This window comes from Colias philodice, chromosome 18, assembly GCF_061535455.1.
Source record: "Colias philodice isolate Cphi_HAF_F1 chromosome 18, ilColPhil1 Martin Lab GWU primary, whole genome shotgun sequence".
NCBI classification, from domain to species: domain Eukaryota; kingdom Metazoa; phylum Arthropoda; class Insecta; order Lepidoptera; family Pieridae; genus Colias; species Colias philodice.
The window spans coordinates 7044931-7072709 of NC_143103.1; the positions used below are offsets into that span (position 1 = coordinate 7044931).

General features: G+C 34.9%; 4 protein-coding genes across 5 annotated transcripts; 2 read left to right on the forward strand and 2 right to left on the reverse strand.

The window, feature by feature from the left end:
• Positions 1–1077: 1077 nt before the first annotated feature.
• On the reverse strand, positions 1078–8607 carry LOC149480576 (uncharacterized). The gene is made up of 8 exons (XM_089706556.1): positions 8403–8607; positions 8147–8329; positions 7841–8071; positions 7508–7648; positions 3815–3935; positions 3179–3335; positions 2818–2874; positions 1078–2735 (listed from the first exon to the last, which is right to left on the reverse strand). The coding sequence occupies exons 1-8, from the start codon at positions 8514–8516 to the stop codon at positions 1187–1189; spliced, it is 2553 nt and encodes an 850-aa protein (XP_089562682.1). The 5' UTR covers positions 8517–8607; the 3' UTR covers positions 1078–1186.
• A 1816-nt stretch (positions 8608–10423) lies between these two features.
• Positions 10424–15454, forward strand: LOC149480577 (RAB6A-GEF complex partner protein 2). The gene is made up of 6 exons (XM_089706824.1): positions 10424–10817; positions 10898–11103; positions 11187–11467; positions 13946–14098; positions 14565–14751; positions 15027–15454. The coding sequence occupies exons 1-6, from the start codon at positions 10696–10698 to the stop codon at positions 15230–15232; spliced, it is 1155 nt and encodes a 384-aa protein (XP_089562950.1). The 5' UTR covers positions 10424–10695; the 3' UTR covers positions 15233–15454.
• On the reverse strand, positions 15440–16764 carry LOC149480578 (RRP15-like protein). Its single transcript, XM_089706831.1, has 4 exons — positions 16572–16764; positions 16142–16485; positions 15740–16053; positions 15440–15519 (listed from the first exon to the last, which is right to left on the reverse strand). The coding sequence occupies exons 1-4, from the start codon at positions 16615–16617 to the stop codon at positions 15459–15461; spliced, it is 765 nt and encodes a 254-aa protein (XP_089562957.1). The 5' UTR covers positions 16618–16764; the 3' UTR covers positions 15440–15458.
• A 398-nt stretch (positions 16765–17162) lies between these two features.
• LOC149480579 (uncharacterized) lies at positions 17163–25784 on the forward strand. Of its 2 annotated transcripts, none has more exons than XM_089706808.1 (13): positions 17163–17448; positions 18608–18765; positions 18947–19106; positions 19463–19592; positions 20093–20379; positions 21292–21410; positions 21483–21608; positions 21891–22101; positions 22333–22438; positions 23008–23233; positions 23411–23510; positions 23592–23675; positions 23753–25784. In XM_089706808.1, exons 1-13 carry the CDS (start codon positions 17205–17207, stop codon positions 24409–24411), a joined length of 2610 nt encoding a protein of 869 aa, XP_089562934.1. In that variant the 5' UTR covers positions 17163–17204; the 3' UTR covers positions 24412–25784. The 2 variants fall into 2 exon arrangements, with proteins under 2 accessions (XP_089562934.1, XP_089562935.1); XM_089706809.1 differs by having other exon boundaries at positions 23011–23233.
• The last annotated feature ends 1995 nt before the right edge of the window (positions 25785–27779 follow it).

Here is a 27779-nt window from a genome sequence, read left to right on the forward strand (position 1 = left end):
GGAGTGTTTATTTGTAAATATCAAAACAACTATTACCTTTAAATAAAGGGAATTGCATTATGAGCTATTACGCACTGTCGACCTGTCACTGGCGACTGGACTTACTCCTGGACGACAGTGCGCAAGCCCCTATTTAAACTATAGTAAGTCACAGTCGCCGGCGACTTGTCGACAGTGCGTAATAGCTCTAAAACTACATATTTATTTTCCAATCATTTAGTTTAATACTTGAGTTATTACAAATACTAATTATATGTAGGTTACCATATTTTGATATGACATAGCGACAATTTGTATCATAAGAATATTCTAATAAAGGCACTCACACTCTCGGCAATACTCGATAAAATATTTTTACAACTTTCCGCACTTAACAACACGGCACGCGCTTACGACGTCACCAGTCCGACATCTATTCATGTCAATGGTGCAGAAGGGATTGCATATCGATACTGTGCTAGGGATGCGCATGATTGGCGAAAAGGAAAATATTCAAATCAACAATATCCACAATATAGACAATATGGTATTATACCAAAGAATGTAGTATTTACCTTTTTTCTCAGTGACTAAGCTTATATATTTTTTTTGTAGTTATTACAAAAATTAAGCGAATTAGAGTAATTTCGCTGAAATTTTAATGAAGTTACTTGAATATTACACTACATCACTAGTAGGCACGTATACATGTCATTGGCGCGAGAGAACATGCTTTTTTAGCCATTAATTAAGTTATTTTTTGTGATCAAATATTTGAATAACTACTTGGCAATTTTGTTTACTGTGTACAATTATGTAATAACTGGGGATTCAGTTCATAAACTGTATAAATAAAACACGTAAAAGTAAAGGTTTAATATGTTTATTTTGTATTTATCTATGATCTGTTTCTTGGCATGTATAGGTGTCGTTGGCGCACAGGGCACGATTGCGCATGACATCTATAGATGTCATTGGCGTTCAAAAGGTTAATAATTAATGTCTAGGCTTTTGCCCGACTATCGACTAGCTATAAAGCTTTTGTAGAAAAGCGATACCGGAAGGTGCAATGTAAATAGAAAGTCAAAGTAATCATGTTTTCAGTTTTAATAATAATAATTAGCCTTATATACAAGTGATTAATAAATTTCTATTACATCGTAATTTGAATGCATTATTTGTTAAATACAAAAACTTAAAATAGATATTATAAATTCTGATTAACTGGTCTATGAAGTTTCTGTCTAGGAGATCGTCTTTTTGGGGATGTGTGAACAGCCTTTATTGGTGTATTATATTTTTTCATTTCGCTATGTGTAGAAGGTGTTCGAAGACTCCGTGGTGTGCACAAGGGTTTTTTTAAGGCTGGTAAATTTGGTGTTTTAATGCCATTAGATTGTGGCGACACTACCCTTTTGATTGGTGGCGTCGTTTTCCTGTTTGATCTCGAAATTAAAACTTCTTTGGGGTTATAGGTATTGTATGGCCTTTGATGCATATTAGGGACTGTCTCTTTATTTTTACTATTGTGAAACACCATTCGAGAATCCAGGTTATCGAGGCTCTCTGATTTTGTTGGCGCCACTGAATGTACATTTTTCTGATTTTTAAGTTGATATTGAGCTCTCGGTTTTCGAGCGAAAGCTTGATTTTGCATTTTTTCACTTCTCTCCGAAGACTTATCGGAACTTGTTTCGAAAAGTTTTGCTTTTGCTAAAACTGCGCCTGCGTTTTGTTTCCGTAATTTATTTACGGAGGGCCTACCAGAATGGCTGTTACTATCGAGTTCTCCAGTTTTATCCATAAAGAATGCTGCAGCGCTTCTCCATTTATGCTGTGAAGGTACTGCACTTTCTTTAAATGCTTTATTTAATTGATTCTGTCTAGGATTTTTTGGTTTCTCGCAGGAACTAAATGTATTATTTACGGAGCTATCAGAACTATTGTTAACGGTGACATTTAAAGATCTTCGTGGTAACATACATCTAGTTTTTGTTGTTATTCTTTCTGAACCATAATCGGGCGCTAAGCTTATTCTTTTACGCATATGATATTTTTGACTTGAATCTGATGCATTATGGATAGAGTTTTCAGATAGAGAACCATCCCATTCACTCGACTGATCATTATTCATATTATTTGGTTTTGCAGTACTTGTTCGTTCCCTACGTGATACTCCAATGTATGGATAAAATCTATCCATAATTTGACTAGCTTGATGCGTTGATGCATTCCATGATTTATGGCGAACTATTTTCGTTAAGTTCTCTTTAGATCGACGTCTTATCGAACCAATTTTTCTAGCGCTGGGTGAACGAATAATTTTCGCTTCTTCCTTAGGCCTGATTTTCAGTTCTTTGCTTAAACGTCGAGCTAAATGTTCAGACCCTGGACAATTTAACATTGCCACTTCCTCTAAAGTTTGTTCGTACTTATTTTGAACTTGTTGCAATGGTTGTACTCTAGGTATAACGTCTGTGAATTCTCTCGAAAGTCTGTTCTCTATGGCTGATACTCTGCTCTTTATTTCCTCATACTCCTGTTTTGATATTCGTACGTAATCTTTATCGGATTGTTTTTCTGAGGAAAGATCTATTGTATCATGGGCACTGAACAAATGCTCCGAGGATGTTAATATGTCTTCACTGCTTAGACTAGTTTCGGAATTTTTATGTGACTCGAAATCAGAGTTCCTGTTTGGTGTACTTCTTACATCTATCAAACTCAGTCGAAGTCGTTTTCGTTCTGTTACACCCCTGAAAAGAATATATTTTTGAATAAACTAATATTCGATTTTGAATTTTTATTAAAGAAATTCAGAACTATTTAAATACTTACATTTTCATTGGAGTAAATGATAACTCCTTTTGCGGTAAACCTGATTTTATTTCTTTCCTAGAAAAAGAAAAATAACTTTTAAAACAATGATAGAACACAGCAAACACAATCTTTACTAACTAATATAATATCCTACTTATATCCGTCAGTCCTCGGATCACAGACACAATAGAAAATCTATTGTGTCTCGGCCCGATCGGGCCGCTCGGTGGTCAATGGGTTAAATGCGAAAATTTCAATGTTTCATTATAATATATTAAACTGATAAACTAAAACGACAAGCAAGTAGACTTTAATCTGAAATATATAATATTTCACCTGGAAACAAAATATTATATCAAACTATTACAAGTGAACTTACTTTGTTTTAACAGAAAGTCCCTCGGCTGTATCAAATTTTCGTTTTGCAGCAGATTTACTAAGAACTGGAGTTTTGTCGTGAGTCTTGTCGTACTCACGGACCGTAGCTGGTGTATTCACGTTACCAGATACCATTTTACGTAGACCACTTAACATGCCTGAAACAATAAACTTATCACTAACTAGCTTTCCGCCCGCGGCTTCACCCGCGTTTTCAGAGAAAACCCCGCATAGTTCCCTTTCCCGTGGGATTTCCGGGATAAAACCTATCCTATCTCTCAAGTTGGATCGAACTGCACATGGTATGCGAATTTTATTATAATCGGTTAAGTGGTTTAGGAGTTCATTGAGGACAAACATTATGACACGAGATTTATATATATATTAAGATAAGTTGGAATAAAAGTTTTGGTGTAAGAGCGGAAATATATGTTACATGTTGTATATCCAAACAAAAATTGACACAATTGCTTCAATTAAGAACCTATTATTGGAAAATGCTTTGTTAAACAGGATAATTTTTATAATATAGAATATAACAAAAAAAAGGAATTTTCTCACTTAAAAATCTCAATTTTCTTAATGCAAACATGAAAAAATAGAAATCAAATTCTAAAAAAAACAACCAAATACTCACGATTGAGTGAACCACTCCTTCGTTTCTTTCTTCTTGATTGATGTACATCGGTATCATCATCCAGTTGTGTCATTAGATCTTCAGTGAGCAGTCCAATGTGTTGTGAGTTTTCAATAAAGATCTAAAAGAAAATGTACAAAATAATAACTTAAATTTTATAATATACTAGCGGTCCGCCCCGGCTTCGCCCGTGGTACATATTTACGTTTTCTCTACATAAGATCCATCCGCGTACTTCAAGGAAAATAATAAAAAAAGAATTATCGGTCCACCCGTACACGCGTGATGCCGTGACCAAGGAAAACGGGTTTCATTTTTATATATTATACTAGCTGGTGCGTTGTGCGCGGGCTGCAAGCAGCCCGCGAGCCCCTTTTGCCCCTGGGTTGAAGCAATAGGGCAGTCATTTGAAAATGCATCAAAATCCCCCGTCAATTTGTTATTATTTTCCAACAGCGATTCCACAGTCAATCGGAAGTGCTTATAAATTCCCAATTCAAATATTTTCTATTTTGAAATGCTGTCGACCTTCGAGGGTGCGTGGTGCGCGGGCTGCAAGCAGCCCGCGAGCCTCTTTTGCCTCTGGGTTTAAGCAATAGGGCAGTCATTTAAAAATGCATTCGAATTTCCTGTCCATTTGTTACATCTGCTAACAGTGATTCTACAGTCAGTCGGTAATGCTTATAAATTCTTCATTCAAGTATTTTCCACTTCGGGAGGCTGCCCACCTTCGAGGGTGCGTGGTGCGCGGGCTGCAAGCAGCCCGCGAAGCATCCCAGGGCAGAAATCTTCAGTCAGTTGAAAATGCATAAAAATTCCCCGTCAATTTGTTAATATCTGCTAACAGCGATTCCACAGTCAATCGGAAGTGCTTATAAATGTCCCATTCAAATATTTTCTATTCCGGGGGGCTGTCTACCTTCGAGGGTGCGTGGTGCGCGAGCTGCAAGCAGCTCGCGGCTCATCCCAGGGCAGAAATCTTCAGTCATTTGAAAATGCATTTGAATTTCCTGTCCATTTGTTACATCTGCTAACAGCGATTCTACAGTCAGTCGAAACTGTTTATAAATTACTTATTCAAATATTGGTTAAATTCTTGAAACGTGATCCCCGAATTTCATCATTTTGAGGTGTCTAATCGATAGCGGGCAGTGACTTTTCATAATAAACTGTTAAAGAGTTTACTTAACACGCTCGTCGCTTCGCTCCTCGCTACCTATTTGAATATTTACGCCGGCCGCTGACGTGACTTGCTCGCTTCGCTCGCTTGGCTAGTGCGGTAGTTCAAAAGTAACCTAACTCGCTCGTCGCTTCGCTCCTCGCTACTTCTTTGAGTATTTACGCCGGCCGCTGACGTGACTTGCTCGCTTCGCTCGCTTGCCTAGTGCGGTAGTTCAAAAGTAACCTAACTCGCTCGTCGCTTCGCTCCTCGCTACTTCTTTGAATATTTACGCAGGCCGCTGACGTGACTTGCTCGCTTCGCTCGCTTGGCTAGTGCGGTAGTTCAAAAGTTAATCTAACTCGCTCGTCGCTTCGCTCCTCGCTACTTCTTTGAATATTTACGCCGGCCGCTGACGTGACTTGCTCGCTTCGCTCGCTTGGCTAGTGCGGTAGTTCAAAAGTTAACCTAACTCGCTCGTCGCTTCGCTCCTCGCTACCTATTTGAATATTTAAGCCAGCCGCTGCCGTGATTCGCTCGCTTCGCTCGCTTGGCTCGTGCGGTAATTCAAAAGTTAATAAATATTTTCTACTCCGGGAGGCTGTCGACCTTCGAGGTTGCGCGGTGCGCGGTCAGCAAGCAGCCCGCGGCGCCGTCTTTTGCCGTTGCTATTCAATTACCCTTCCTACTATGGAAATTTCCATACAAAATTTTCGAAAAAAAAAAATTTCGCTTTTTACCAAAAATTTTTATATGCCTGGAAGCGGACCAGGTTTTGAAGCATTTTTTGCTTGGGCGACCCCGACCTACCTGCCACCGGTTCAGAGAGCCGTTGAATTTCGTGATGTATGGAAAATGGAAACCGAGGGTCGGAGAGAAATTCTGAGTATGCAGTTTTGTAAATCTGGCCGATTAGAGCATAGAAGTCAATTTTCAGACCGATCGTAAAGTAACCGGCACCACCATCTTGCTTTGAAAAATTGGCCATTTTTGAAAAAAAAATTGCGTCCAATTTGAAATTTCTCGATTGCCCTGGTAGCGCCCCATCTTTCTGATCATTTTTTAGTTCTACACCCCCCACCTATCTCGCGCCGTTTCGGAGAGCCGTCGAATTTCGCGTTGTATGAAACTCGGAAACCAGCGATGGAAATTCAATTATGAGTATCCCACCTTAATGTGCGGCTCAATTAAAGCCCCTATGCCAAGTTTCAGCGCAATCGGACCAGCGATGGCCGTTTTAGAAATTTGTATGGCGGCGGCCATTTTTCCGCCATTTTGAATTTTTTTCACTTTCTGTGGTAATTGCTCGAGGTCTACTCCAAGTTTAGTTCGAGCACCCCAGATGTAGCTGCTACCGTTTGCGCGGGCCGTTGACCGTCTTCGAGAGATGAGGGAAAGTTTAAGATTTCGTATTTTTCTGGATATCCTGGGAGCTGGACGAGTACGAATGCATCATTGGTGTATTTCTCCGTTGCGCCACCTCGTCTAAATTTACGTTTTTATGTTTGCGCCAAAAATGGAAAATTTCCAAAATCGAGCGACCCACTATGGCTCCCTGGTAGCGTCCCAGGGTGGTGATTATTTTTAGTTCCGGGACCCCCCACCCAACTCGCACCGTTTCCGCGGGCCGTTGGATTTTACGTTGTATGGAAGTTGGAAACTGGGGCCCGGAGCCACTCGAACGGGGCACCGATCGATTCGCCGGCTCGAACAGAGCACGTGTGCCAAATTTGAGACGTAAGGATTCATAAACGGCGATTTTGGCCAAAGTACGGCGGCCATCTTGTTTTCGCGAAAATCCCCATTTTTCCACCACCCCTGGTAATCGCCACCAGTTCCGAGCATTTTTTGTTCAGACACCCCCCCTCCAAGTGCCACCGCTTCTGCGCACCACCAGGGGTCCACTCGGTTTTCGAAGATGATCGAGATCGCTATATTTTTCCTCTGGTCGATCGGAGCACCTCTACACGATCACGTTGAAATCCCCCCCACTTTCCGCGTAGTTTCCGAGAAAAGCGATGTCAGTGAGTGAGTGGTAGTGTAGCTTTATATATATATGATACTAGCGGTCCGCCCGTGGTACATATTTCGCAATAAAAGGTAGCCACCACCACCACCAGTTGCGAAGTGTACCATTTGAGAAGTGCACCAGTTGCTAAGTTCACCATTTGAGTATGGTGTACAAGTTGAGAAGTGCACCAAATGCGTCAAACCCCTATGTTGGGTCTTTCTCAGGGTCTAAAGATTATCTGTGCCAAATTTCATCAAAATCGGTCCAGTAGTTTATGCGTGAAAGCTATACATATATAATTACAAACCTTTCCTCTTTATAATATAAGTATAGCTAGGATGTATAATATATAAAATAACATAAATAAAATTTTAATTATTTGAGTGTCTAAACACATTTTAGAAGAATATTTCAGAACACAATCAGCCAAGAAACTTTGGTTGCATACCTTTGTCATAGTGTACAACACTCAAATAGTTTACTTGTAAACTACAAAAAAAAGGGAATAAATATACACACAAACCTTAACAAGAGCCACATGGTGTTCAAGTCTCTGTGCAGTGGCGGCAGCGGGGAGAGGCATGATACTGGGGGCTAATACTATTGCCAAGTTTGAGGAATCCATTAGGTTGTCTTTGTGCCTTGACGCAATGAATCTGAGCAACTGTAGATAAGTGGTAAATCATTCTGATTAAATTTAAATAATTTTTAATGTTCATTAATATAGAATGAATATTTACATAGTATACCAAAATAGTGCACAGCATGAACTCCTCCCAGAGGAGTAAGTATTTAGTTTGTCCCCTTTGAGTAATTATTTAGTTTTTATTTACTTTATACATATAAGGATTATTACCTCCATTATATAATGCAACAAGTGCACATGCAGCACTGGTAGTAACAATAATGTGTGTAAAATTGACTTCAATCCATCACCTCCAGCTGTTACTCTACATCTTAATAACAGGTCTTGTACTTCAGCACTTATGAGAGGTTCAGGTAAACAACGCAAATACAGCTTCAATACACTTGCTACATCAATAGGATGGTGGCCCTCAGACACGCAACCTCCCGCATCCAGGAGGCGCTAAAAATAGTAAAATATCTTTGTAAATAAAACAATATTTAGTACAAGTAAAAGATTTTTCGTCTGTGAACTTACCTTTATATCTTTTTGACGTGTTTGAGAGCCGGCTTTACGAAACAAACCTTCAACATGAGCATTAGCCCGCAGCACAGACGACATTTCACTCACAACAATTGGAATACTGAGAGTACTCCCACAACAAATAACACTACATGACGGCACCTTCATCAAAGGTGCTCCAAATACAGTTTTATGATCCTGAAAGCATAATACAAATAGTAAAAACTAACTTAACAAAATATAAACTTGTCACAAAAAACCGCCCACTAACTTTAACATTTTTTAGGATAATTTTCTTCAATCGATGTTTTAATCCGGCTTTCTTTAATTCTCCAACAATTATTGACTGCAGCTTTCCATGATTAATTCCATCTGATATCAACATTGCTTTTATTTATCCGTAATAATTCATTTGACAATATAAATATCCAATCTTCGAAGTTCGACATTAATTTCAGTTTTCAAATTCAAGAATTTCGTTACGAATATTTGTTGCCTGAATAAAATAAAATAATTTTTATTTTTATTCTGGTAACACCATCACTTTTTTTTCATTTCAGATACAAGGTAATTGGGACGAAGAATAGGTAAAGGAAAAATTGCTTGCACTATTTTTACAAATCTCTAAATCTTTCTCTCCATGAATCACAGAAGTATTTAAAAAAACGCCTTTGTTTATTTTGGCTTATCTTCGAAATCCCTACGCATACGGCACGACAGGGAACGGCCGCTCTTCAAGACCACGATATTCAAGTTTAACCTTACCTCATAGCGCAATAAGACATTGGCATTCAATTAATTATAGTAAGAACAACCATACTGTTGGTAAATTAATGTAAATGCTCTGATTATTTATAATTAGATTTAAAAAAAGACGTGTGGCACTCGGGGACTGCCGCGGTAAAGCTATTGCATGATATGCCTTCAAGCTTAGATCATTAAGTAATGGATAACACTCGCAAGCGTTTCCCCTTTTGCTGAGGTATAAGATTATTCGAATCGAAAAATCTTATGCTTTCATAAAAACTACTTGCGTAATCGATTACAAACACTCTGCGTATTCGTAAAACATCGAAAGGACGTCTGCGAGTGCTCCGCTAAAAATGCCGTTTTGCACTGTCAAGTCTTGCAGAAGCAATTCAAACATGTCGAATATTAAAAAAGATGGAATAACCTTTAATTTGTGTATATTTTTTTATTTTTTAACGTACATTTCTAATTAAATGCAATTTCTAATAATCGTCGATGTATCGTTTAGCGATATGATCAAGACAAATAATCGAGTCATGTTTCGAGAGAGAAAGAGACGAAACTATCATGGAAAGAAAATATACAAATTTAATCTTTATCTACTAAGAGAGAAAGTTGAATTTAAAACGCGATAATGAACCGCATTCCTTACGAGACTATCTTTTAAAGAAATACAAATTTAATCTTTATGATCTAAGTTATAAAGTTGAATTTAGAACGCGATATTGAACCACACTCCCCACGAGACAACTTGGAATGAAATACAAATTTAATCTTTATGATCTTAGGGATAGAGTTGAATTTAAAAACTCGTCGCTTAAAAGGTCGTAAATTTTTACGACTTTCGTGACACAAATTATTTTTGTGAATGTGTGATTGTGTTTCAATAGTGTGAGTTGCCCTCCCCGCACCAAAATCAGCAGAAAGTTTAGTTAGAACATTTGCCAGCGTACTCCATCCATTACTTAATGATCTAAGCCTTCAAGCCACACCTCCGTGCCCGTCGGAGTGGGGAGCGTGAGGTTTTTTCGTTACGGAATTTCTGGATTCGGTCCCCGCGCTCAAGGCCCGCGATAGAAGCTATGCAATAGCTTAACAAAATTGTCTATTTTAGTCAAAATTTATAGTTTTCAAGAAATGGATATCACATCCAAGATTCCACTTTGGTGAGATTTTAATCAAAATAAACAAAACATGAAATATTTTTGTTTTTTTTAAAGACCATTAAAATATGAGCTACAGTTCTTCGATTTACAATATCACAAAATTCTTCATAGATTTTTATATATTTGATGATTGATACAAAATATCCCTAGACTTTATTGATGTGGGTATTTACTTGCCCATTAATTGAGGTAGTTCCAATATATTAATTCTGGCTAATACAATATTTTATAACATAATATGAAAAAATTGTCCAAGTATTTGAGTTTTCTTTTTTGTAAAAAGATGATTTTAGAATAGATTTTTTACAGATGTATTGTTTCCACCCATTTTGCAACCATTCGTGGCATTAAAAAATTGCTCCGAGACTGACATCTACACATCATCTTTTTGTCATGGTTTGTTATGACATTTCGAAAAAATTCATCAAAATATTTTTGATTAAGTGATACGGGATACCTATAAAATATCTTATGTTTTGGTATAAGGTTTACAATAAAATGAACAATATTAATATAAAGATATGTTTTACGTCATTTTCGTAATGTTTTCTTAAAAAAACATAATTTTTACACAGCAGGATACGAAACTTAAAACTTGTTCATAAATTACTTGTTTACATGTAATTGTAGTTTATTTTTTGTATCATCATGATAGAACTAGCAGCGAGACTTACGACAGGAACAGTATACCTAGCTGGTGAAGCTCTAGAGTGTTGTATTACGTTTTCCCACGAAACCCAACCTGAACATCGTGATTCGCAGAGCCATAGGTGAAAAAAATGTATTTAGACATTATACATGTAAACAATGATGTATTAACATAAATATCACTCATATTATTACGTTTCAGCGATATTTTAGAGAACTTAGCATGGGCATCTGCACAAATACACTGCTTTTTCTCAACATCCAAAAATACAAACGAAAAAACACAATCTGTTGAAAAAACTACAGCATTAGAAGTGACATCATGTGATATAGGAGATGTAGTATTTCACACCAAACCAAAAATTCTGTTTTGTGACTTAACAATACCATTGGGAGAGACCAAAACATGTATGTACCTTTTTAAAAGTTCATATTGTGTATGTTTTAATTTAAAAATACTAATATTTAATTTTTATATTATTATTCCTTAGTTTGGTATAGGGAATCTTTACCAATAGAAGCACCACCATCATACAGAGGGAATTTAGTCAAGTATTCATATAAAGTTACCATTGCTACACAAAAAGTTGGCTCACACATAAGAATGGCAAGAATACCATTCAGGGTGTTGCCAATTAGTCCAATAATGAACATGCAGGATTTAGCTGCACTCTGTGGCAATGAAACAACAGATGAATTACAACCAACCAATCCATTTTCTGAAGAAAGAAAAGTGGAGACCCCTTTGACCATGGCTTTGCAAGTTCTACAGGTAAAATTTTCTTCAAACCTTTGTAATGATGAATGAACGGTCCGATCGGTCCATGACACAATAGATTTTCTATTGTGTCTGTGATTCCGGGGCCTGAGTTATTAAATTACTTTTAGACTACAAAATATTTTATTGAATAATAATGTTAATTTATTACCTTATAGTCCATTGAATGAATCCCTCCAAGGGGGGTCTAGAGTGCGTGAGTTAGTAACGTAAGATGTTTCTTCGGAAACATGTCAAGAGTCCCTAGGTAATAAACATACTAAAACCCTGGGACACTAGGAGGAGCCCCGGAGTGGGGGGAGGGGGGAAATGAGTCAATTTTTTCATTTTTCGCTTAAATCTCAAAAACGGTACATGTTAGAGAAAAACTTTCAAGGAAAAGTTGAAAGGCCATAAAGTTATCTACAAGTTGTACCTAAATCATTTTTTCCTATATCCTACCGTTTCTGAGTTATAGGCAGTAAAAAATGATTTTGGCTCAAACAATTTCCCCATACTACACATCAATCAATCAAAAAATATTTATTTCTTCCAAAAAACTCAAATGTGCAACTTGTGACCGGTACTGATAGATTGCTCTTAATTAGGTCTATAATTGGTAAAATAAACGCATTCCTCCATGGAAGCCTTTAGGAGGAATCGATTGTCAAAATATTATATTAGGGCAGTTTGAGTTACTGAACTTGATCTTTTTATTTTTTTCTTCCAAAAAACTCAAAAGTGCAATTTGTGACCGGTACAGATAGATTGCTCATAATTAGGTCTATCATTGATAAAAATACTAGATTCCACCACGGAGGCGTTTACGGGGAATTGAATTTTATTGGGGTAGTTACGATACTTGAACTTTTTATTTTTTTTCTTTCAAAAAACTCAAAAGTGCAACTTGTGACCGGTACCGATAGATTGCATATAATTAGGTCTATCATTGATAAAAAAACCAGATTCCACCATGGAGGCGTTTAGGAGGTATTGAATTTTATTAGGGTAGTTACGATACTTGAACTTTTTAACTAACTCTCCTTATAAAATTCAATTCCCCGTAAACGCCTCCATGGTGGAATCTGGTATTTTTATCAATGATAGACCTAATTATGAGCAATCTATCGGTACCGGTCACAAGTTGCACTTTTGAGTTTTTTGGAAGAAAAAAAATAAAAAGTTCAAGTATCATAACTACCCTAATAAAATTCAATTCCCCGTAAACGCCTCCGTGGTGGAATCTAGTATTTTTATCAATGATAGACATAATTATGAGCAATCTATCTGTACCGGTCACAAGTTGCACTTTTGAGTTTTTTGGAAGAAAAAAATAAAAAGATCAAGTTCAGTAACTCAAACTACCCTAATATAATATTTTGACAATCGATTCCTCCTAAAGGCTTCCATGGAGCAATGTGTTTATTTTACCAATGATAGACCTAATTAAGAGCAATCTATCAGTACCGGTCACAAGTTGCACTTTTGAGTTTTTTGGAAGAAAAAAATAAAAAGATCAAGTTCAGTAACTCAAACTACCCTAATATAATATTTTGACAATCGATTCCTCCAAAAGGCTTCCATGGAGGAATGTGTTTATTTTACCAATCATAGACCTAATTAAGAGCAATCTAATAGTACCGGTCACAAGTTGCACTTTTGAGTTTTTTGGAAGAAAAAAAATAAAAAGTTCAAGTATTTATAACTACCCTAATAAAATTCAATTACCCGTAAACGCCTCCGAGGTGGAATCTGGTATTTTTATCAATGATAGACCTAATTATGAGCAATTTATCTGTACCGGTCACAAGTTGCACTTTTGAGTTTTTTTGGAAGAAAAAAATAAAAAGATCAAGTTCAGTAACTCAAACTGCCCTAATATAACATTTTGACAATCGATTCCTCCTAAAGGCTTCCATGGAGGAATGTGTTTATTTTACCAATTATAGACCTAATTAAGAGCAATCTATCAGTACCGGTCACAAGTTGCACATTTGAGTTTTTTGGAAGAAATAAATATTTTTTGATTGATTGATGTGTAGTATGGGGAAATTGTTTGAGCCAAAATCATTTTTTACTGCGTATAACTCCGAAACGGTAGGATATAGGAAAAAATGATTTAGGTACAACTTGTAGATAATTTTATGGCCTTACAACTTTTCCTTGAAAGTTTTTCTCTAACATGTACCGTTTTTGAGATTTAAGCGAAAAATGAAAAAATGGACCCATTTCCCCCCTCCCCCCACTCCGGGGCTCCTCCTAGTGTCCCGGGGTTTTAGTATGTTTATTACCTAGGGACTCTTGACATGTTTCCGAAGAAACATCTTACGTTACTAACTCACGCACTCTAGAACTTTTTATTCAATGGACTATTATATTTTATCATTTTCTTATTATCTCAGAGCTTTAATATTGTGAACTTTGAATAATTCCATACAACTATCATGTTATTTATTTCGGCTGAAAATCCAAATTATAATATTTTATTTACAGAACCTCACAGCAAGGAGAAGCCCCAATTCATACATGATAACCAACACAAGAGGTAAAATAGGGAGATTTTGTTTATTTAAGTCTGCTTACAAACTTGGTGAAGATATTGTTGGGACATTTGATTTTTCAGTTGGCTCTGTTACATGTATGCAGGTGTGTAATTAAATCTTATTTTATTATGAAAATTGAATTTAATATGAATAATAATTAAAGGAGGAAATAAATATTAAAAACTAGCGGTCCGCCCCGGCTTCGCCCGTGGTACATATTTACGTTTTCTCTACTTAAGAACCATCCTCGTACTTCAAGGAATATAATAAAAAAAGAATTATCGAAATCGGTTCAGCCGTTCACATGTAATGCTGTGACAACGCAAAACAGGTTTCATTTTTATAGTATGACTATTGACTATACAGTATGTTAAAGAATTAGAATTTCGGTGCATACTACTATTGTATGTTAAAAACCACTATCTAAATAAAACAAGTGCACAGAAATTCCAACTCCATTATTCTTAGTAAATTTTTTCAAACTAATTATTATTTTTTATAACATTCACCATCATTTTTATTTATACTGTCCTTACAAATATATGTTTATTTACATAACTTATTCACAGGTATCAGTATCATTACAACCTGAAGAGGTTATGAAAAAGAGAACGCCCACAAATAATAACACCAAGGACACAAGTAGCAGATCAATGACTGTAGCGAGATATCACGAGGTCACATTGGGACTCACTCATTCACAACTAATTCTGCCTATTCCTCTACATATTACACCAGCTTTTGACACTGAAGAAGGTAAACTCTTTAAACTTGCATGAACTCAATCTTTTCAAAAAAACTTTGTTTAGAAGCACTTTAGAATCGTCTAAAGACAGAAAAATAATAATTGACCACAGTGCATTAATTCAGAGCAGTTGCGAATATGTATTGATAATAAAAAACTTTATCTTCATACTTCTTGGCAAATTTCTAGATAGTAAGTTAAAACCTGTAAAGAATTATCACCATTTTCTTTTACCAAATAGTGCAAATAGACTTATATATATATAACATTTTACTTTATTTTACAGTATCTTTAAGTTGGCGATTGCACTTTGAGTTTGTAACAACCCATGAAAAGCTACTGCCTTCACCAGATGACAAAGATTGGAACGCACCATTAAATGTACCAATAGAGACAATGGTCTGGAATTTGCCAGTGAAAATATATTCTACACTACCCAAACAGATTACCCAACCAGTTGGGAATGAAGCTTATAAAATGTTGATTAAATAGGAAAATGACATGTTAATGTTATATGTTGTTATAGACAAGTAATAAGTCTGTAATTATGAAGAAACAAATGGTATATTATATCTATTTAATATATATGTATATATGAAAATATATTAAATCAAATTATACTAACAGGGACTGGTTCCATATCTTTCAATAAAAAAATTAATATATTAGTATTATGGTATGAAATAAATAATAAAAACATTTCATTAATTATAATTTTTTATTCATCCACAGATTCTTTGTCCCAATCTTTCATTTTTGCTCCCATCATAAAATCGTCCCTGGAAAAATAAATTGATATTATTTTAAAGTATGTAACTACTATGTTGACATATAAACAATTAAACAAATAATAATGTATTAATTATTGTGAAAAGCTAACATACTATTTTAATAATTAGAGCAATGTTAAAATAGTTTTTCCCAACTTGAATGGGATGAATTTAATGGGATGCTATTTCAGTTTGTTAAGATTTCTGTCTACTATTTTAACAAACTTACCTTAATGCATTCCATTTTGGTGTGTCCTCAGGTTTAACTTCATCTTTGAATGTTTTTGTGTTTTCATCTACAATAACAGATTTTGTTTGACCCATAAGTGTATCTAAGAATGTCCTCTTATCGAATTTTTTTAGTATCTTTTCCTTTTTGGTCTCCGTCACATCATTGCTCAGTTCCTTTTCAAAAGATTTTTGTTGATTTCTAACAGCGTTGAATAATTGCACAACACCTTTGGTAGCAATTTTTGTTAATAATCTTTCTCTATCTTTTTCTAATATATTTGGTTTAATTCTAACTGATGATTTGTCATGTTTCTGTAATAAAAATTAATACACAATTACAGAAATGAAAAGCTATTTACAAACTTAAAACTGTTTGAAAAGAATATCCAAAATATAATACCCTTTTCTTAGCTACAGGTTCCTCACTGGTCACTTTTTCTTCTTTAAGTTCAGTTTTAATATCCTCTGGCTTTTCTCCAACAACTTCAAATGATGGTTTTTCCTCCTTTACTTTTTTAATAATTTCTGAATGCTTCTTGGCTCTCGATAAAACAAGTGTCTTTTTGTTCTTCGGTTTATTCGAGCCTAGAATCTTAGCGAGGGAATCTGCCCAACCTTCATTTTTAATTAAAACGGCTTCATTGTTAGTTTCTTCTTCATCTCCACTTTCATCCTTTGTATCCGATAATTCGGCTTCATATTCCGAGTCTGTCGCTTCTCCATCGCTGGAAGAATCAGTATCCACTGCAAGAATTTCACATCATAAACATAATTTTTAAGAAAACTCGCTAAATAAATTAAATATAATGAATACAGTTGTGATTTCCTACCTGATATATTAACTTTCGATTTTGACATGCTTTCAGCCACTACCATAACTAATACTTTTCTTAGGGTTTTTACGTTTCGAGTATAATAATTCTTCTAAAAATTATCAAATTCGTGGGTGAGTTTTGAATCGAAATAGCTTCATTCAATAACCACACAATAACGAAAGATAAACTGGCACGTGGAATTGACATTTGTCAGGATTAAATTGACAAATGTCAATTTGCCAAGCCGGAAATTGAAATGCATACATAAAACGGAACGAATGAACACAACTAATAGGTGATGATTGATGAATAAAACTTGAGCATTGCTGTTACATAATACTGCTTACTGTTTAGTTAAAATGGGCAGATGTAACTTAATTAATACTACGTTAAATTCGTTCTTCAGATTACATTGTATGCTGATAAACAATTTCGGAATAAAAAATTAACATTGATAAAATTATCAGTTATTTTGGTTAATCCCATTGGAATTAATTAAAACGGTATAATTAATAAGATATGTATAACTTCATATTCTAATTTAAATAACATTTCATCCTGGAAAACATTCTATACGTATACTGAAACGTTGTATGTTTTTAAAAATAAAATACAGCTGATTGTCAAAGGGGATGGCAATTGGAAATAATGTCGCGTTCTATAGATCTATGTCCTCAGGAAAATGGTGGTTTCGGTCTAAACATGGCGAATATTGCGAGTCCATTACCTTATATTGCAAAGAGAGAATATGGTCTATTACCTGATCTTAAGTCTCAACTGTTTAACAGAAGGCTAATCGCTGCGAAAAACCTCTATCGTCGAGATCTTGTGTGCCATTTTGGATGTGTTAATGCGATTGAATTTTCCAGCAATGGCGAGTTGTTAGTTTCAGGTAAAAATTAATGTTTATTTATACCTATGTATTAAAAATATATATAAAGGTAAATAAGTTAAACTTAACTGGTGTATATTCTTGTTATTAAGGCTGTTAAAATAAGAACTAAATCAATAAAATGTATTTAAAGTGAACAGTAAATATTCACAATGTAGTAAGTAAATATTTGTTTTTATTACAAACAGATCGTTTATTTAATATTAATTCTAATATTATATCGTTTAATTCATTTGTATATTGATAATTTTAATAATAAATATATTAATTATATCTCTTACAGCAATAACTGATTTTAAGGTTTATAAATCTTACAAAATCAATAAAGTATAATATGTATCAACATAAATTCAAAATTCTCATTTAATAGTCAATTAAATTCTCACTCAATTAGAAATAAAACTCAGATTCAAATAAGAATATAGCTGTAAAATTGAATAATTAAAGAATAAGTTTTTACAATAGATGGAAAAGACTGATTTATTATGTTCAGTGAAACTTTTTCTTTAATATATAGGTACAATGTTATCTTCCTTTCACATAACTTTCAATAATGAATAGGTGCATTTTTTACAAAATAACTAGAAAATTCATTCTTTACCATAAGTGCATTTAATAAACAAAACATTCTACTTATAGAAAAGGAGTTTTATATCCTTTCTAAAAATTAACAATGCTTTGTAAAAAAAAATTAATTATAACGCATTTAATTAAAGAAACGAATCTTAAATGGCTTACACACGGCCGTACGGCATGCAAAAAAAAAATTGGGAAAAGTAAAATCACTAAAATGTATTTGATTTTCCCTATAACAGTTTTTATCATAAATTTACAATGACAATTATGTATTTGGGATAGTAAATAATGTTTTATTGGAATTTGACAAAATATGTTCTTTGGGAAAAGTTGTTCAGTTTTATGGGCTCATTACAAGTATTATGGGGATTTTGTTGCATTCTGTATACGTAAATATGATAATTCATATAAATACACAAATACCATAACAAAAATGTTTGTCAATAAACAATTTGAAATAATTAATAAAATAATTATCCATTTACATTATTTTTCTTTTCTTTTTTACTGACCCTACCATATGTCAGTGTCAGCTTTACCATAAAATTTTGCCCAGAGTAATTTAGAATTTGAAAAAAAATAGGTGGAGATGACAGGCGAGTGATGCTTTGGCAATTCGGACAGGCTATACTTGACTATGGAAAACCAGAGGCAATGAAAGCAGTTCACCAGTCTAATATATTCTGCCTCGGCATCACATCTGATAATCAAAAAATATATTCTGGTGGAAATGATGACGTAGTAAGTAATTCTTTTGTATCAAACAAAATTTTTTATAAACTAGATTTAAGGTTTCAGGACATAATCTGGTAATGGAACAACTTTAACTTTTAACTTGACTATTTGGAAAATAACTTGATCTTTTTATTCCTATTTATGTGAAGACTGAAGGTAGTTGAATAAAATATCAATTGTATTTAAGGTAATTGTACATGATTTGGAATATAAATGCCCCATGGAAGAGTTGAAGCACCACAGAGCAGTGTGCAGTCTGAGTATAGACCCATTTAATGAGAGAGTGATTTCCACAGCAGGAAATGATGGACGCTTGTTGCTATTTGATACCCGACAGTCTGTGCATGGTAAGTTATCTGTTTAATGCTAATATAAGGTGGTTGCATATATATATATAATATGTATAAAATATTTCGCCGTAAGATTGATGGCCTTAAGACGTTAGAATCGAAACTAATTCGCGAAATTCAAATTGTCGAAATATCTTGCAACTTAAAGCATTCTTTTTTGCTAGACTATATCGCAGGTATGTATTATGCAGAGAATTATATTTCCTAAATTTATGTGTAGTGCATGTTGTGAGTCGATTCAAAATGTTACGGTTTAATATCTATCGGATTATTTTTCGATAGATTACAAGAGCGGATATTTATGGTGGCTAATTCACTATAAGGTTTTGATTGATTAAAAATATCTCTTTCAGAGTCATTGGTTATATCTCGAAGTCGCAAAGCTTTTCACGGAGTAATGTTCCATCCTCAACAAGTTGGGATCTTAGTATCAGCTAATGCACGCGACGGTGTTGCTTTATGGGATTTGCGATCGCCAAAACAGTGAGTTTGCTATTGTTACCAATTGAAAGTACTATTTTTCAAGTTATATATTTGTCTCTTGTCACTGCTGGTAACTAACCATTATTGAAGATGGAATCTTGGATGATTGCCAAGGTTACCTGTAATGCTTTTCACTCTATGCACATTTGCCAAATTGTTTTATAATGATGTAGGTATCTTCTGGGTGATATGTGAAGTAGATTCAAATTTACGAGCTCTTGTCATCAGAACATAAACATCCGATAAGGAATTAGGTATGTGCTGATGACAACAGCTGATCCATCGTCAGAGAAGAAATAATTCTATTTTCACTTATTGATTTTATTGCTTGACTAAGAACTTAAGAAGTTAATTGTACGATTGCAGTAATTTTTGCGCTAACATTTCTATCTGATAGTTAATATGTAACCAGTTTTCTAATAATATATTTTGACCGTAAATGGTGATTTAATTGCAATATACAACTTAAAAAATAATCTAGATCTTTTTTCTTTTTGCAGTCCAGTACTCCGATATGTTGGCAACAATGGTTCATGCCAGAACAGCATGAGCGTCCGTTTCAACCAGGCCGGTACACACATACTAGCGTTACGACGACGTATGGCTCCAGTTCTATACGCCATACAATCCCCAGAACCAGTGGCTGAGTTCTATCACCAAGATTATTATAACTCCTGTACTATGAAGAGCTGCTGCTTTGCCGGAAAAGACGATCAGTTTGTACTGTCTGGCTCGGATGACTTTAATTTGTATATGTGGAAGATTCCAGATACGGGTGGGGAAATTGGTAAGCCAATATTGCTATTATTGAATGTTTAATTTCAGCACTGTTTTTTATGTCCTTTATGTGTGTTGCTATAAACAACTAGACCCACAATCACTTATTAAAAGGTCGCTAAAAAATGACCGATTGGCGTTGTATAAAACATTCATTGAAACTAGCACCTTATTTCGTGGTAATAATAATATTCAAAGTCTCTAGTAAGGCTCATTATGATACTCTGCCTAATACTCACGAAGGCAGAGTTTTGCTTCGGACAATTTTTGAGCATTATGGTGACTTGCAAGTCTATTTGTTTGTTGTACACAAATATTTAGGGTGCACTCACACACATCAGTCACCGTCAAGTCACCGATGACTGATCGGTGACGGTTTGTGTACGTATCCACAAACACCAGTCACCGTCATGTTGTCCGTCAGTCACGTCGCCGGTTTGACTGAATCATTGAACACATACATCAGGTTAGTGAGTGATTAGACGTGTGTCACGCTAGAGAACATGTAGCAATTGACGGTAGCACGACGCTGACTGAACTGAGACGTGACGGCACCGGGTGAGTGGGGATAAAAGTATGATACATGTATGGAAAGATTATTTGACGTGCCTGACCGGGGACGTCACTGATTGATTTCGTGCCGGCGACTGTCGTGTGGGAACAGAGTCATACTAGAACTATTGATACATATTTTTTTTTAATCCTGTCCGGTGACGTGCCGTGACGGTGACTGATGTGTGTGAGTGCACCCTTAAATGTTAAAGACAGATTGTAGACAGATTTTTTACGTCATTAACGACGTCTTCAAGAGGACGAATAAATGAATAAAATCATTTTTGATATTACTTGTTCGTAAATGTAATTTTCCTTAAACATGCATTGATTGATAAAACATTAAGTAAATCAAATAAATGCTTTGCAGAATCAGTAGTGGAGCCACCGCATATCATTCTATACGGACATCGGTCTATCGTTAATCAGGTGCGCTACAATAACCACTACTGCCTAATAGCATCTTCAGGTGTCGAGAAAATTATAAAGGTTAGTATATTTTTATCATTTACAAGTAGAAGACTATGACCTGTTTTTAATTTTACGTTATTTTATTAATAGGTATGGTCTGCACTTGAATATCCCAAAATGAAAGGCACATTACTTGAAGAGGCGCAGGGCTCGGACAATCCGCGAGAAATATACAGCCATGAGGACTATGTGTCGCTCGTTCATCACAGTGGTCAGGTTAGAAATGGCTATTTATTTATTACAAAAAATAAAATTTCTTTTGAATTTTATTATTCTTTCTCACTTCCTTAATGTTGAATATTCTTAAAGTCAAAACACCTTGAATCCATCATACCAGTATAATTCGGTATATTTTTCATTCATATGCAAAATAAATATCTGATATTGGCCAAAATGGTACAGTTTATTTCTTTAGATAAATGAATTTTGAATTCTATCTATTGATACACCCTAAAAGTCTGTTTTGGAAAGTTTATCAATTACAACAATTTTTTACAGTACATATCGCACAACTACGCGCAACAGTCGACCAGCGAGGACCCTCGTATGATGGCGTTCTTCGATTCCCTCGTACAGCGCGAACTGGAATGTCTTGCTGAAGAAACTGATTCGTTGGACGGCTCCAGTTCTGGGTCACCACAAGCTCATGACTCTGATTCCAGTACTGACCATATTGTGGTCGATCTATTGCCTCTGCCGCCGAAGAGAGGTGCGTATATACATAAAGCATATGCCAATGAACAAAAAAATGATATATTTGAGATGATAAATTACACTTTTTAGGTTTTGTACACTGTGTATTCATACAAGTTTGGTAAACGCAAACAAAAAATTATCTCCCAAACTATGCATGCTTCTCGCGAAATATATTAAATAAAATAGTTTTACTTTAGAAGGCTAGGGAAATCTTATCATGATAATATATTATTGAATTTTCCAGCTGCTCAAAACGGTAGTAGGAGTCAGCGATGTCCAAATAGACTGGCGCGATTGATCGCATCGCGATATCCAAAGAGTTCACGATCTCAGAAGAGAGGATCGCTAAGGTATACAATTGTAGTAGTAATGCAGTTGTCTACCCCTCTCCTTTATAGTTCCAACCTATTCAGTTCATTTAGTATATGTCCTTACAATTTTTCCTTGTTATGAAATTTAATTCTGTTTTTAAACTACACTGCCATCGCTTGGTCGTTACAATACACAGTGTAAGATTGGGTAAAACCTTTTCTCCTTATCTTTTTTGAGTTATTTTTACAATAATTGTTATTGAAGAAAAAGAAGAATGAAAGAAGAGAATTGATCATCAAGATTATCATAAACTTAAAAAAAAAATAACATAAGTTTACTTGTTAAAATTATTTAAAAGTTGTTTTTTCTTTGATTAAGGATTAGAGGTACGACTTTATTGTTTTCCGTTTACAAATATTATTATAAAAGTTTTTTTGATTGTTAACCTGTGTTCAGACAATACTGTATACACTTAAGAAATGACAAGCATACCATTATAACAATATAATACATCAACTATTCTTAATACAACATTAGCCGTACAATGAAAACTGGACCTTATCACAATTCCATACGTGTTAATTTAGTGTACACATCACGTTGTCAGCAGGCGCAGCAAGCAGCCGCGCTCGTGCATGAGCAAGTCCGGCAAGATATCGGGCGCTAGTTGCAAGGGCAAGCGGGCGGTGCGGCGCGCGCGCGGGGTGCGGCGCGGGGCTAGCGGTGCGCTAGCGGGGCCAGCTTTGCCCGCGCGGGCTCGTTTGTCCGCGCCGTCCAGCGAGCGGACCGACTCGGATGAGCCGACGCATTCCATCTATCGGTCTGCTGGCAGAGTGAGTTTTGGTGCTTTACCGCATTTCTCGCGTCTGATTTGCCTCTAATTTTGGTGTGTAGGTGTGTAGAGGCAACTATCGCACTATTAATAGTCAGTTCATGTCTCCTGCTGTGTATGCTTTGTATATTAATTATATTTTTGTGAGGATATTTACTAATTTATGACTATATTTCAGATAATACGCCCTCTACGACGTCGTTTAAGTCTCACACGCTCCTCAAAGCGGAAAAGTAAAGTTAGCAGTTTTAGGAAAACAATGAATTTAAGGAGTAATGGTAAAAGCAAAAATGTTTTACTTAAAAACAAATAAATAAAGGTGCTCTAGATTTAATTTAATCGAGTATATTTTGTTCCAGGGAATACAATTGCACAGGACAGTAGTGACAACAATAATATTTCAAATTTTGATGAAAATTTAGCTTTACCCAGCACAAGTACAGGTAAGTAAACACCGGATTTTGTTTAAAACATTAGAAATACATCATTATAATTTCTAATAACGAATTATTAATTTTAGGATATAGGGGTCAAAGTTCATCAGCGCTGTTTAGAATAGCGGAAGTCGATTCCGATGACGACCAATCAGTAAGCAGCCGACCCATATCCCCTCGAAATCAAAACAACAATCAAAACATTCCTACAAATTTAATAAGCATCGTCCCTACACCAATAAACGGATCAAGAGACTCCTTAGGTGACTCTTTACGGGTAGAACTTCCCAGTTCTGAAAGCGTCCACTTACCTCAACCACACGAAAATCGTTTACGTATGAATTTAAGGCGGTCCAGAAGAAATGGACGGCATAGTTTGCAACGTTCAGATTCCAGTGAGTCGCCGACACCCAAAGACGCATCAGAGCGGGCCTCGACGTCAATCGCCGAATGTTCCTCACCTAAAGTAGGTTACAATAGAACGGTTGCGCGACTGATGAACGAAACGAATGAAAGTGAGTTGGAAAGCAGTTGCAGTACAGAAAGCAGTCTGTGGCCGGCTCCACACACTCTCGGTACTCCAGATAGTGGTGTGGGCACCGTTGTAGGCAGCAGCACTAGGAATAACCAACCTCCCAATGATGATGTGTCAGACGATCCAGAATATCAAATACTTAAATTTCGACAGCGCGTGAAAAAAGCGCGAAGGAATTACAGAAATCACATGGACTCAGATTCTAACTGAACTAGTTGGTAGATAGGATTTGTTGTAACATTTTTTCACTTTGATACTCTTGTATCTAGCTCTCGAAACTTCAATGGTGTTTGTTCTTTACAAACACGGTATGTTGTCTGTCAATTTTTCATGTTGTCATTTTTCCGTAATGGTACCTATTATAGAAAATGAAATGGAATTTGCGTGACTTCATTTAAGTGATATCATGTATGCGATAAGAAATAATATAACTTAAATTATTTAATGTATGCACATGAAACCGTAAAAGCATGTCGCCGCACTACGTGTGATATTGATTAGTCAGATAATATTTGTAAATGTTTTATGTATTTCGATGCATTGACGTACATTTTTATTACTGGTTAGTATGTATTTAAGTGAATTTTCACATGTTGGTTCAAGAAAATATGGCTATAATATCTTTGTTCTAAGAATTGAAATACTTTAAAAGAACTTAGTATTTAATACTTAGGTAATTATTCTTTATGTCATTGTTTTCTGAATAGCTGAATGATGCTGAAATTGTGTTGCCTGAAATCGTTTATGTAATAATATTATGGGATCTATTCGTCCATCGAATTTTTAATTTTAATTGAAAATTCATTTCTATGACGTGACCTTTGTTCGGATTTTTTTTATGTTTGATCCTATTGTATGAGATATTGAAAACTATGATATCATACATAATTATATGTATTATCCATTGTAAATAGTATATTAAGTGTCAACTAGATATATACAAATTTAAACATTCGTGTTCTTATAGTTTTTTTTTTCAATGTTATGCGCTATATATCCCTACTAATATGTATTATAAATGCGAAAGTAACTCTGTCTGTCTGTCTGTTACTCAATCACGCCTAAACTACTGAACCAATTTGCATGAAATTTGGTATGGAGATATTTTGATACCCGAGAAAGGACATAGGATAGGTTTTATCCCGGAATTCCTACGGGAACGGGTTTTTCTTTGAAAACGCGGGCGAAGCCGCGGGCGGAAAGCTAGTTTTCTATAATTCTGTAATACATTTATAACTTTTCGTACTAAGCGCGTACAGGACGACGATGAATGACAACATAACAACAATATGGTACTTATATAACAAGCAACAAACTTTGGAAAAAATAAAATACAAGCAAAATATGATCTTTCTCTTTATATAGCACGAACATTTTCTATGTGTAATTGTCTATGTAACTTATATTAATATTAATATATAATACAGACTTTGCTTTTGGTGGTAAATTATTTAAGAATTGTGATGTTATCAAATAGTAATTAATTATAAATTAGTATATGTTAGTTTGTAAGGTATGCCAATGTTCCCTGAAAAGGTTGTTAAATAATATCTGTACTGATAAATATATGGATTTTAAAAATATTTTGGTGTTTATGAAATGATTCTCAGGTTGTCAGGCAATGTTAAATGATGGTCAAATAATTATGTTTCTACTTTACATCATTTGATAATTACATTGAAGTGAATATACAATCCCAATGCATCAACTTATTACAAAAAAAAAACAACACCACAACAATTATTGGTCTTCATACAAGAAATACACACAGACACGCAGCAAAAAATAATAATTTTGTCTTCCTCTTGTCTGGCTTTAATATAAAAACTACTGGACAAATGTTGATTAAACTTTTTTGTTTTTAAATAACTATTCGACCTCTGCAACATGTATCTAAGAGTATAAAAGAGTATATAAAATATAAAAAAAAATTAAATAATTTAATGTGTATTTGACGCACGCATGAAATTCATTAAATGTATTAAATTATGTACCTATTACATGATCAAGGTGCATGAATATAAGTATTCATATCTAGGTGTAGTTAATAGCAGTAGATATCGAGTCAGGAGTCATTATCAAAATCACCTGGATAGTATTCTGTCAACATTTTTAGAAGTTCCAGGAACATTCTCGCAACGCATCAAAAATTTTGATCAACTACCTATTGCTTCACAAATGTTTACCATCCCCGTTTTCCAATTACAGAGCATAATGCGACTCAGTGCCGCACAATGCCGAATTATGCTGATGCTTAGGCATGACGACAGTATCCATAAATGATCGTATTAGTGTTTTTAAGGGAAAATGTATAATAAATAAATTAAATATAGTGACTTAGAAATTTTAAAAACGTTAAGATTAATGAGATTATCAATAAAATAAAACATTGAAATTCTGCAGTTGGCCATTTTGACTAAAACACGCGTGACGTCACGCTTAAGTAAACAACTCAAATCAGGTGGGTTTTGTTGTTATGAATATGTTAAGAATACGCATTTTTATTTATTTTCTATTGTTTCACGTATGCTTTATCGACTCAGAACAGAAATATAATTGCGAATTCACGAACACATGGTTCGGGTTTCTCCGCGCCAACTTTATACAATCACTAGCGGTCCGCCCCGGCTTCGCCCGTGGTACATATGAAAAATAGATGTTGGCCGATTCTCAGACTTACCCGATATGCACAGAAAATTTCATGAGAATCGGTCCACCCGTTTCGGAGGAGTATGCAGACTTACATTGTGACACGAGAATTTTATATTTAAGATTTCTTATTATTTTCTCGCTTGAAATAATTACTAACACATTTTTGAGCATTATTTTTATGTGGATACACACTGCAATACTGCACACCACTTATAAACTTTGAAATTCGTTTCTATAACACATAAAATAAATATTTTTTTTTATTTTCTTCGCAACGCGTACAAATAATTACGTATTTACTAAAGAGTGACGTCACAACTAGGCCATGACACCTGCGAGCTGTTTTGGCACAGATAATAAATATTTTTTGAAAAATGGCTTTTATCTTCGTTAAATTTAAGTATATTACCGAAATATAGGGTTTTTCTTGTATAGTAAACGTATACACACATTATGGAAGAGGATTTCAAAATCTTTCGTCATGTCTGAAACGCACCAGCAGGTTGCGCTAAGTTCAGTGTTGAAAAAAAAATATTCATAGAGTTAGCAATAACCTCATTAATGTGTAAATAAAGTGGTATACATAATAATTGGTTGAAAAATATTTACGGTTATTTTAAGTAATTTGGATTTTGATTTTTTCATTAACATTTTTTTCAATGTTTGTACCTTCATCCATACTTATATTTTTTTTAACACAATTTGAATTTAACTTTGATTATTTCGAAAAAACTACAATGAAACGAAAGCTTTAAAAAATTTTCCAACAATTAATAATTACTAACGATAAATCGATTGCACGCATCAATTCACGCGCATTACTTTTTCTCGTGCTCGATTGTGCGAAGCGTTGCTGTAGTTGGAACATTCAACGTTAAGCATTATGCCGCATAATGCGCTCTAGTGCTGTATATTGGAAAACGGGG